This window comes from Crinia signifera, chromosome 1 (assembly GCF_055691185.1).
Source record: "Crinia signifera chromosome 1, ASM5569118v1, whole genome shotgun sequence".
NCBI classification, from domain to species: domain Eukaryota; kingdom Metazoa; phylum Chordata; class Amphibia; order Anura; family Myobatrachidae; genus Crinia; species Crinia signifera.
Window position 1 is genome coordinate 302,943,828 of NC_139217.1, and position 12,448 is coordinate 302,956,275.

At 41.1% G+C, this 12,448-nt stretch overlaps 1 protein-coding gene across 3 annotated transcripts in view; it reads right to left on the reverse strand.

Annotated features, from left to right (window-relative positions):
* Window positions 1-877: 877 nt before the first annotated feature.
* Window positions 878-12,448, reverse strand: part of APBA1 (amyloid beta precursor protein binding family A member 1) — a 129,932-nt gene continuing 118,361 nt past the window's right edge. For all 3 annotated transcript variants that reach the window (XM_083186075.1, XM_083186073.1, XM_083186074.1), the window contains 2 exons: window positions 7,010-7,150; window positions 878-5,577 (listed from right to left, as the gene is read on the reverse strand). In XM_083186075.1, the coding sequence (XP_083042201.1) occupies window positions 5,506-5,577; window positions 7,010-7,150 (213 nt within the window). In that variant the 3' untranslated portion in view covers window positions 878-5,505. The remainder of the gene's footprint in view (window positions 5,578-7,009; window positions 7,151-12,448) is intronic.

Below are 12,448 nucleotides of genomic sequence, written 5' to 3' on the forward strand. Positions count from 1 at the left end.
AATGGTCTGAGTCCGTTTTAACATAGAATTCAATGGGAAAAAGGGGTCCTTTTCCTTTCCCCACTATCCAAGTGGGCATGGAGTTGGATATAAACCTGTGGCGAGCCCCGCGAGGGGACACAGAATACTTTTTAAGAAATATGCATCCCCTCGCGGGGCTCGCTTCGGGCTCGGTGGCTCGCTGCGCTCGCCACGCTATATAATATCAACTCTATGCCCACTTGGATAGTGGGGAAATGAACAGGACCTTCTTAACATTGAATCCTATGCAAAATCGCATCGAATCGCATCGCATCTGATTGTATGCCTTAAGGTAAGGCATACAATCACAAAATCGGCAGCCCAGATACTACATAAGTACCCACAAAACTACCACATATATGGCCTAACTAAGCACAGATCGCTAATTGGGGAATTTGCAGTCCGGTTGATCAAAGCATTCACATTGCGCACGTGTGTTTACATACTGCAAATAAATATCCATACACATAGCAGCCACAGTCTGACAGGAAGCCGGCGATAAGGGGCAATAACATGTCTTTTTCTGGCTGTGTTAGCAAAATAAAAGGCCTGCCCAGGCGTTTTTTTTTGGAGTGGGTCTCTGACTTCAGTGATGACCACTTCCAGCCTGGCTCAATGGTTCAGTTTTTGTGAATGCATCCCTAATTGCAATAAGCGTTTATTCTTGGTCCAAATGAGGCCCATCATTTGGACAATCCGGAACCGGCGAACTGAAATGGAAGTAGTACTTTTTTTGGCGATGTTTCTGAAGTTTACAAAAGTCGTTGTTGCTATAAACACCACCACCTATTACCAGAAGTTGCCCAATTATTTTGGCAAGACCTTCTACACAAACAGAATGCATGACAATATCAAAAGCGCTGAACACGGTCATTTTTAATTATTGTTATTTTTTATTACTATTATTGTTGTTGTTGCAAATGTTACAGACATCAGCAAGCGCTCAGTTAAATAAAAGGTACAAAGCAGAGTAGACACACACCACAACAAAATAGCTTGCAAATCAATAGAACCATTGCAGCTGCATCACAGATAAAAAGGTCGGGCCTGTGACAAAGCCGTCAGAGGAATTACATTCATAGATGTGCAGTATCAACATTCCAGGCTCACATTGATTTATTTTTTGTAAGTTTGCAGTTTACAAAGAACAATATTGTTACAATTACATGACTATACTTTCCCAGCAATTTACAAGAATTTCTAATCCACCCTCTTTACAGAACAATAATACAACTGCATGTTCTAAGTACTCTGCTAGGTATGTACAAAACATCTGGCTGACGCCGCTGTCATTTTTTACAAATAAAAAAAAAATACAACCAAAGTGATTCTATATCCATGTGAAGGGTCAAATATTGGTTTAAACGGCATGAATATTGGTAATAAAAATATTAAAACGTCATCCAGTCACTCTAGGAATATAAACATAGGAATGGGTCGCTAGGTGTAAAGAAGAGATCTGTGCTTATTACATTTTAGGTTTGTACTGCAGTGGTGGAAAATAGGCTGATCTTTGGAATGTACTAAAAGTAAATGTTACTATTAAAACTGTATCTTCAGTCGGAGGCTGAAATACGGATTCATATTCCAAGTTGTGGCTGTTAGTTGAACTTACAGCACTGAGCTTTCCTGTAGAGATAATTAGACAGTGACAGTTGTGCTATTTTATGCTGTTACTGAGGCCTGAAAAAGTCACCATGCAGACACTGGCAAGTACTCCAGTGTTACGCTCATACTTTCTATATATTATAATTACATATTATCTAACGAATGGCAAGAGGTCACGTCAAGAAGGATGGCTCGAATTCTTGTTTCTATCCTAGTTTTATTGCACATAGAAATTAACCAGTAAATATTAGTGCCAGAAAAAGTTATTTTATGCTTTGCAAAATGTGAATATTACACATAGACCCAAAAGGAAAAATCATGAGTTTTAACAACGCATTTCATGTGTTACTTCATTTTTCCCCCACAGTGGATCTCCTTGTGGCGAAATGGGCGGGAAAGTGGCAAATCAAAGCATGATGTTGGATCACAAGTAAAAACGGATTTAGGACATTTTTATAAACATTGCGAAAAAAGAGACTACACACAGGCAAGTAGCTTCACTTAAACCTTGAGAATTGATGACAAAAAATTAATACCTGGACAGCTGAGGATTAATTAAGGCTATTTAGACATAAGAGCCATACGTGATATCACTACCACTATTGCATCACCTCCAGTTTTTGTCTCAACGCATGTAGCCATTATATTTGTCCTCTTAATGCAACACATTTCAATGACTAACTGCTTCATTTGTGTATGTTGCATGGTATTATTGCAATAAATATCGGTACTACTTATTATTTTGCTAAAAGCATGAAGCCAGAGCAGATTCATGCTGCATGAATTCAATCATAAGGTGGATTTATAAATATTCTGTAATACAAAGGTTTGTCTTGTGTTGTTGTTGAAGGAAAACTAACCACATTTATTCTGTTGTTGATTCCAGTGTCATCTGCCGCCATATATGTCAGTCTATTAGTGCCATGCTTCTTGTGGTTTTAGAACAATGGAGGTTCTGAGAAGCTGTCAGAGATAAGTACAAATAGAGACCCTCAGTATCAAGTCCTCTTCTATAGGTATGACAGAAATCAAAATGTTCTCAAATAGACCACTGGATTGGTTGGTTGGTTGGTTTGTTTGTTTTAGGTCTCTGTTATTAAGGTACAAGCCATGATTTGCTTCCTTAAGTAAACATAAAGGCAACTTGTTGGTCTGCTTCAAGCGATGACAGCTGTAACACTGCATGTGAGTCTTATATACTGTAATCTAGGTTCAGTCCAGCAGCTATCAGTAAAGAAGTGAGCTTAGATGGTACTGTGGGTTTGCAATAGCCAGTTAACTGAAGACGTATCTTTCCACGTCTTTCAAATAAAAAACCAACATATAATACATGTCCTAATAAATAAATAAATAACATTGCCTAATGTTGTCATATTAAAGCTCTCAAGGATGTGCCAGCTTTCTAAAAACTAAGAAAACATCCTCACACATTATCAATAAAACCCAATATACAGGTAAACGCAATTATCTACATCACAAAATAAATATTAATTTCATTATATTAGTTTGGTCGACTTTAAGTTGTACCAAATTTTATTATTTATAATATGTTTTTTTTTTATAATATATATATCGACCAATAGCAACCAACTATGTTTACATTACTGTAAAAGGAATGATACAACCCATTTTCTTCTCTGTAAACATGTTCTTTTAAACTTGGGAGAACTTCCGTGTAAAGTGACAATAAGTTACCCTGTCACAGCCTTGTTGCCTAAGAGCTGTGTCACTTCAGTGGACATATAATATAGCATTTAAAATCAAATGATGTAAACACAGTTAGCTGGAAGCAGTTATTTCAAAGCTCATTACATGCATGCATTCCATAGTAACTTACTTTGTATTCAAAATCTGGATAGTAAAAAGTAAACCCATTCAAAGTATTTGTTAAGCCCAATTTAATGTTATAAGGAACTTCTGTCACATGGAACAGAAGAATGTCCACTTATGATAAGTAATCACAAGCAGCTTTGGGGCTGGAGTACATGAACGCCATTGGCATATATTCAATGCCGTGGGCAAGCGGTGACTGCGAGCGGGACTTTTTGCTCGCAGTCACCGCTCACCCTGTCAGTATTCAACTGACCCCCCCCCCCCCCCTCATACGCAAATTCCCCCTCGCTCCGTTTTTTTGAGCGAGGGAGAATTAGCATATGTGCCTCCAAAAGCTGCGAGAATCGAGGCTAATTACAGCGAGTTTGCTGCACTAGCCGCGGCTCTCGCAGTTGAGGGGAATCCCCGCCGTTCTGTGACTGGGAGGATTCCCCCGGAACGTTGCATAGTGCAAACGGCCGGCGTGGTGGTTAAACTGCAAGGATCACTGGTTTTCTGTGATCCTCGCAGTTTAACCCCCTCGCCGGCCGCTCGCACCGGCATTGAATACCTGCCATTGAGTGCAGTTCATGATAGTAAATGACAAACACACATATACACTTGTGTACATGGTCCTAACATCTGACTCTATATCCACATTGAGGATAACTCAAAACTAGTAATAAATATCTACAGTACTTTGTGTTTTATTCTTCAAAAAGCTTTTGGCCTCATTTGCTTTGTTTTGATTGATCAATTATTTGGAAAACTCCACTCCACTGAAGTTGTGGGAATCTTATGGTGGACTCAGCATAGTGTTACATGCCATGGACAAATGTGAAACTGTCCATGAGTATGTGCTCTTGCTGTATAATGAGGTTCTACAATGCAGGCGCAACCTAAGGGGCATATTAGATGGGCAAGAGGTTTTACCTTTCGCAATGCGGTGTACTTACTGAGTCTTGGGGAGAGATAAAGTACCAACAAGCTTGTAATTGTCATTTTTCAAGTACAGCATGAAACATCACAGTTAGGAGTTGGTTGACTGGTAATGTATCTCTCTGCATGGCTTAGTAAATAGACCCCTCTGTAAGTTATTACAAAATAATGTTTAGTACCCATCATAAACTGGTCATGTGCTTTCCGTACACAACATCAGTCCTTCCACAAAGTCCACCTATTTTCCCGTCTCCATAGGTGGCATTTCTAGTATGTTTAATTTATTGCCTGAATTATGGTCATATTTCACTCATCCCACAGATACTGCTGCATGAGAGAGCCACAATAACATGATTCTTGGTATACTTTCCTACTTAGCAAATAGTGAAAAAGTTGAATCAATTTCCAACATTAACATACATAGTGGGGGAAATAGTAAAAGATACTTCTATATTGAAGCAAAGTGGTTGGTAGTGAAAACCCACGAATATTCAAGTGGCACTACTTGCACAACACTGCCTGTTACTCAATCCATCGACCAATGCAAGATATGCAATTGAATTGTAAAAGTGCTTTGATACAGTAAACACAACAAGCACGCATAGTATAATTTTTTTTTTTTTTTTTTTTGTTTCAAGGTGACCCAGAGCTTCATGCACAGTCTCCCGAGTTGTAACTAAGATTCAATCCTGCTACTTTATAACTGTGACACATGCATGAGGGCTAGTTTATAAAATGTCATTTTAAGTACTGGCCAATCTTAAGTGTTGGAGCTTCAAGTGCCCAAAATAACTGTACAATACCAGTTAGCAGAAGGAAGAATAGCCTACGAAGATCTGGCTTCTTACTAACCAGTCATTGAGCTGGACACATTCTCTGACTCCTTGAGCCCATACAGACTGTAAGGTTTAGCTATGTCTGGAACTTAAGCCTTCAGAGAGCCATGACTTTCTGCAAAACACTCATTTTAGGAGGAATGGAAAGAAGGGCATAAAAAATGTGGTGAGGAAAAAAAGGAAGTAATGTTTCGGAGATGTTTCTGCTGATACAGATGCAGCACTATGCACACAACCACAGGTGAAGAGAACTGTCCTCCATGCATGTTGTGAAGTGACAGAAAGGCTGTTAGATGTAAACAGGTTGCTCCTGTGCAGTCAGCAGTCTGTACATGGCTGCCGGCATGGTCTTCATGTGTATCTGTTGAAAAAATATAAAAAAGGTGATTAAAAAACAACAGTACTTAATTACATTTTTTCATTATTGATCTTTCCTTCACTGTGGTCTACCATTTGTTTTGATAAAAATCAGTGTGATGAATGGTACAGCTACAGAGCTAACAGCTACATTCAGAAAGTTAAGCTGGGTATACAACTTAAGGATACGTGTATCCAGATGACAGGATGGTTGATGTAATGATGCACTGGCCATTCCGTACATAAAATATTTTATATATATAATTTATTATGTAAATTTGTTGGTTATTTTTTCAGTTTGTCTGATAAGTGCGTGTATCTGGTACCTGGAAATTGCCTATCCCCATTCCATTTCTCCTTTTGGTATCCCTTACCCATTTTTTATATTTCCTTTGTGGTTTATAAAGTTAGTCTGGCCCAGTTCCTTAGGGCAGGACCGGTAACAGGGGAAACTAGAGAGGCACCTATACCAGGCCAAGAGACCGAGAGGGGCATCCTCAGAATACAGACCCGCCTGCAAGTTCCACTGATGCATGAAGACAGAACCCAGCCCCAGAGGTTACAAGAAAGTTTTATAGTGTTTTGTTGATGCCCTGATGATTGGAAGCAGAGCCGAAGAATATAGACTGTGTAAGTGTGGAGAACCATGGGGGAGGGAAATGCTGGAATTAGAAAGACACTGGGGGTTGGTGGAGACAGAAAAACACTAGAGAGACATCGGGGAACAATAGAGGCTGCAGATGGAGTAATAGAGAGGGGGATAAGACTAGTAATGAAGACACAGGCAGTCTGGACGGGGGGGGGGGGGGGGCTCCAAGACTCCTGTTGTGGACCCTGCCTCAGGACCCCAATAAGTTAATGTCTTCCAGGTCACCTGCGAGTTATTAAACTGTGACAGTTGGTCACCTGTGTTCCTGCTGGGGGTCTGGAAAATGTGACCTATCTGAGCTCTTGAGTACCGGGGCTGAGAGTTTGAGAACCACTGTGTCTTTTCCAACAAATCCTGGAATGCTCAATTATTCTTCTTTTAGTGTTAGTTATCAGATGCAGTGATATTTTTGTTTCCTTCTGTTTTTTTTTTTTTTATATAAAGCAATTGCTACAAGGGCAGATGGGCTGGCCAAACCGGTCCCCACGTTTTCCAGACCACCTAGCTGGGACACAGATGCAGTCATTACTAACGGTCACATGTTAAACATGCACTGTATTCATTCCTAACCGCTACATTCTACTTATTTAATATCAATGTCGTATGCCACTGCATCTCATCACCATCATCACACACACACACACACACACACACACACACACACACAGGAACTGTAACAATTCCTTATGGGCTGTGTATGTGCAGTTTGACAATTATTGTCCTTCGCTTAACTGCATCCAGTTCTGATTCATGGCCAATAAAACAGTATATTTCCAGCATTTCTTACCTCACCAACAGCATTGGAGAGAATATGGACTATCTTTTCATGAGGAGTTGCAACAACACTTTGTCCATTGATCTCAATGATGCGGTGACCCACTCTCACACCTCCTCGTTCTGCTATGCCACCTCGCATAAGGCTACAAATCTGCACATGAGAAAGTGATACATTACATAACAACAGCAGATACATATGGGGGTCTATGTACTAAGGCAAAAATGATTATTACCATATTAACCATACATTTTCCATTGCCATAGACTGGAGGAATAGAACTATTTCCAAGTATCTTATGCCCTTAAATGTACAGGAAATTCAGGTTTCGGACCCAGACAAGCTAGTCCTGCCAATAATAAGTTCCTCCTGTTCTCACAGCACTCTGCTTGCATTTCAAATACAGCTCTCTTACCTACCATCTATACGCACATCTCCCCTCACTTGCATCGCTACATCTCAGCTGCATTGTATTACTAAGAATTGTGCTGCTAATTGTTAATTGTGCTCTGCCTTATGCTGTGTACACACGGGGGCGATAATCGCTGGGAATATGGTCGCAGGCAACCATATTGCCAGTGATGGAAGTGTGCCCTGGCGATAAATCGCCGGTTGCGCGCTCCCGTTTTCTGCCCCATTGTAATCGCTGGTCGCAAGAGCTTGCTCCTGCGACCAGCTGATTACCTCTGCTGCTCCCCCGGCAGAGGTTCCTTTTCATCAGCGACCATCTCTGGTCGCTGATGAAAAGGAGACACTGAGCAATATATTGCAAGCATTAGCTCTTCTGTTGCTGGTATGTTTAGCTCTGTGTACCCTGTATTGTTCTAATGTGCGCTATATGTACAGCGCTGCGTACCACTTGTGGCGCCTTATAAGTAAAATTGTAGTAGTAATAATAATATTTGCCTAAATAATTATAGCACTTCATGAGAACTATTGTACACTATTTTGCCTAGAGAACGGATTTCTCCTATACATTTATTAAGTTACTTTACACATTCTCAACCTCTAAAATTGAATGTAGTCATTGAAAGAGAGAGCAAGTGTATAAAATTAGCATACTGGCCTTAATTTATCTAGAAATAGCAATGAAGCAGGCATCTCGCAGCTATCATGATTGCTGCCTATTGCTATCTGGGGACACCATGCAGGTGTACAAGAACTGGAGCTGCAAAATCTCAGCGCACTGCAGTGAAAGGGCAAGATAGATCACAGTCTGTTTCTTACATTGATGGGCATGGTCTCAATCAATGCAGTAATATACAATAAAATAAAAAGGTAAGGAATAGTTATTAGAACTGGGTGGTATTGGAATGCAGTTGGTCAGAAGACAGACAGCGGCTTCCCAATGCGCAGAATCCTCACACCTTGGTGGTAAATATTGTAACCCTCACAACTAACACTTTCTGTAGCCTAACCCAAACCTTCAACACCCTGCAACCCTAACTGTACCCAAATAGTGCCTAACCCTATCCCCCTACCTAAACCTCCCATACTTCCCTTTACTGCCTAAACCGAACCCTCCCCCCTTGCGGCATAACCCTAATCAGCCTCATCATACTTCCGGTAACTCCCGGCATAACCCTAATCAGCCTCATAATACTTCCGGTAACTCCCGGCATAACCCTATTCAACCTCATCATACTTCCGGTAACTCATTGTGAGTGATGTCGGGAGTTACGGCACTGATCTTCTGACCCGTGTCAAGATTTTAATGGCTGTAACCTGGCTGCAGGCATACCGAATGGATGTAGGCTGACCGGATCCCATTAGGACACAATCCCTCATTTAGAGTAGGGCATATGCACATTTTTGATGTTACGTTTTTGATGTGGTACTGTGTTTTGATGCACACTCAGATCCTCCATACCTCAGTATGTATCCCCATATGTATGGAGAAGCAGAGCAGGGTCTACGATGCAGTTCATTAATGACCCCCTTCATCATCTGTGCATGTACAGACAAGCGAGTGGATCATTAACGAGGGTGCAGAATACTGCATGGCCTCCCCCCATATCTCACCGACCTCACCTACAGGCAAGTGTTTTTGTGAGTGGCCGGTGATATTGGAGGCAGCTACAATCATACAGTGTGTACGGACCTTAAAACGGTGTTCATTTAGATGTAGTGCTACACAGGAATGTGACCTAATGACATTTGCATGAATCAATAGATACACTTTAGGAAATGTGTCTCTGCAGTTACTAGATGCCTAGTGTAAAGATTTGCGCTGAAATGATGATGACCCCAGCAGCACAATCTAGCTTCTGCCGACTGCCTGTTTGGATATTGACCACTCCAGCTGACAGTATTTCTTTACTGTGTCTGCTATGCTATGGCCCTTATTCTGGTTCACTCGCAAAGGCAAATTCCTTCTCAAATGCACAAAACCACGTGCACTGCAGGTGGGGCAGATGTAATATGTGCAGAGAGAATTAGATTTGGTGGTGTTTTACTTCAAAATGAGATCTATATTGCGGTTTAAAAAAAAGCAGTCAGTATTTTCCCTGCACAGAAACAAAATAACTCACCCAAATCTAATTCTCTCTGCACATGTTACATCTGCCCCCCTGCAGTGCATATGGTTTTGTCCATTTAAAAAGGAATTTGCCTTTTTGAGTGAACCAGAATAAGGGCCAATATCAAGTGGGTGCTGTACATATGGATTTGTAGTTTCCCTTTGGGCTACTGTACAAACAAACAAAAAAGATACCCATTTATTTTTAAAAAATGTCAAAAGCATAATCTGTGGTTTGTATTTATTAGTATTCTCATCTATTTATAAGGTAGCACAAAGTGTGCTCAGTGCCATACAGGGTAAACAAACAACAGTAATGGGGAAACAGAACACAAATAGAATTTATAAAGGACAGATTGTAGCACATATACCATATACTATACAACACCATGGACTTGGAAGAACAGTAAACAAGTCAGGAAAAGGCTACCTACTTATTGGTTTTGGGGGTGACAGCAGAGAAATAAAATGAAGGCCTAAATTAATCAATGCTTGTTAGCAGTTAGCCATCCCAATGTACTACCGTAACTTTATGTACATTGTGCTACAGTACCAGCTGGTCAGCCTAAAGGGGGAAATTTACTAAGATGTGAATTCTACTTCACATGTGATGTTGCTATTGGCAACCCATCAGATTCTGTCTACTATCTTCTAGAGCAGCGGTGGGGAACCTCCGGTCAGCAGGCTGTATACTGCCCCCCGCAGCCGGTCTGTCCGGCCCGCCCACCCACTGCGGAGGGAGTCAAGTACAGGGGAAATCTCGCGAGAGCTACCGACTTCTAGCGAGATTTCCCATATACTTCACTCCATGCACAGCCATCGGACCACACAGACCGGCAATTCTTAAACTGCAGTAGCCGCCTGAGCGTGGGACGGCTGCCGCAGGTGAACTTGTAAGTGTTTTTTTTTTTTTTTTTTTATGGCCCGCAAGGCATTTTTCGCCTATACAAACGGCCCTTGTCCCCAAAAAGGTTCCCCACCCCTGTTCTAGAGGGTGCTAAATAAATAAGAAGTAGATTCTGATTGGTTGCCCATAGCAACATCACATGTAAAGTAGAATACACATCTTAGTAAATTTCCCCCAAAGTTCACATTCTACAAGTTTTACATGCACATGGGCAGTATGACTGGTGAGTCTCTGAGCACCCATACACATGTGTTTAGCAGCATTAGAAGGGGATCTACATGTGTATTAGCCTAGGGCACCTAGTGGAACCTTTAATCAGGCCTTGGTTAAGAAGGGCAATAAAAATGATATCCTGATAATGGGAGCAACACTTAATAATTGATGATATGGGCAGCATTTACAGTGACACTAAATAAACATATTTGTATATTTGCCCCATCATAAATACATATTCATTCAAATGTTTAAACAAAGAAAAGAAATACTATACATGTCCACTGCCGACTTTTAAGTGTGGGAGGAAGGGTAGTTAGGGGTTATTAGTATTTTATGTTTACTTGTAAAGTATTTTAGTAAAAGGCAATCGCATTGCTTCAGGAGAACATATAGATTGTAAGCTTGCGAGCAGGGCCCTCCTACCTCTATGTCAGTTCGTTACTACCCAGTTTGTTTTATCACTGTTTGTTTCCTATTGTAAAGCGCAATGGAATTTGCTGCGCTATATAAGAAACTGTAAATAGATAAATAAATATGCCAACACCATGCTTTGTTCTGTGTCTTTATGGGTTTTTAAACCATAGCTATTTTATACCAATGCTGCTGCATAGCAGACCAACAGGCCTGTAAATATAAGCTAATTATAACCCAAGTAAATTATTCATATCTCCATGTGCTGTCACAGTTAAAAATAATCTGGAAAGAAGCCAGGCTATGCGGCCCTGTGAGATTGATGCTCATTTCATGCCACTACTTGCAGTCTATACAAAATACAATCATGCCAGGTTAGCAGGGATACTTGCTACCTAGTTAAATGTGCACTTACAAATACAAATAAATGTGTGGTACTGTAGATTGGATAATTAAGTTATATTCATCTTTTTTAGATCATAAATGTATGCAATGTATTTAGTGGGTGCATGGGTATTTCTAAATGTATAAACACTGCTTGTCCATGAATGGTTTGCCTTTACTTTAAGAAGGTTAACACTTACCTCTGAGCTACTCAAATTTGATTAAAAACTGGGAGGGGGGGGGGGGGGGGTTCCAAAATTTTCATCTTGCAGTGACTATATAACTATTGTATATAATGTTGCTAATCTGTGTGTGCGTGACATGCGCATTTAGTGGGATAGTAGCGTGTCACCAGAAAAACTGCCGTAGAAATACATAGTAACCTACATTGGGCCCCCTACCACACCTTCTCCACTTACCAATTTAGGTTAGCATACTAGCTAAAGTAGCATTCTGCAGCATGGTCCTCCTAACGATCTGCTCCCTCGTCTGTACAGGCACAGACGGCAGAGCGGGTTGTTAATGACCCATGGAAGCACACGATCCACTGGGCAGAGCATACACATTGGGTGATATAAAGAATGATATCTCAGAAGTGTCATAATGAGGATAGGGGGGGGGGGGGGGGATGCAGACTGGATGAGTCTGAAATGGCTGTGTTCTCAGCTCAAGCTTGCTACAGGGGAATTGTGAAAAAAAAGGCGGAGACACACAGGAAAAGGGGATTCTGTGGTTTTGTTGGCTAGCCCATTCCAAAGGCTAGGCACCTTTTATGTTCTGGGGATCAGAGAGGCAACTTTTACCTTGGCCCTGTCTCTTCGATCCCTCCCACCGAGCTCTCATTCACTTTTACACTTCATACGTAAAAGCCCCCATACACTAGGGCGACTTCTCCGAGCAGAGAAGTCACCCGTAATCCTCCCATGCGATATATTGTATGCATGTGGTCCTGCCCAACAGATTGCTTCTGCGCCCAAATTGCATAGATCCAATATCCCAACAGGCTAATAGAACT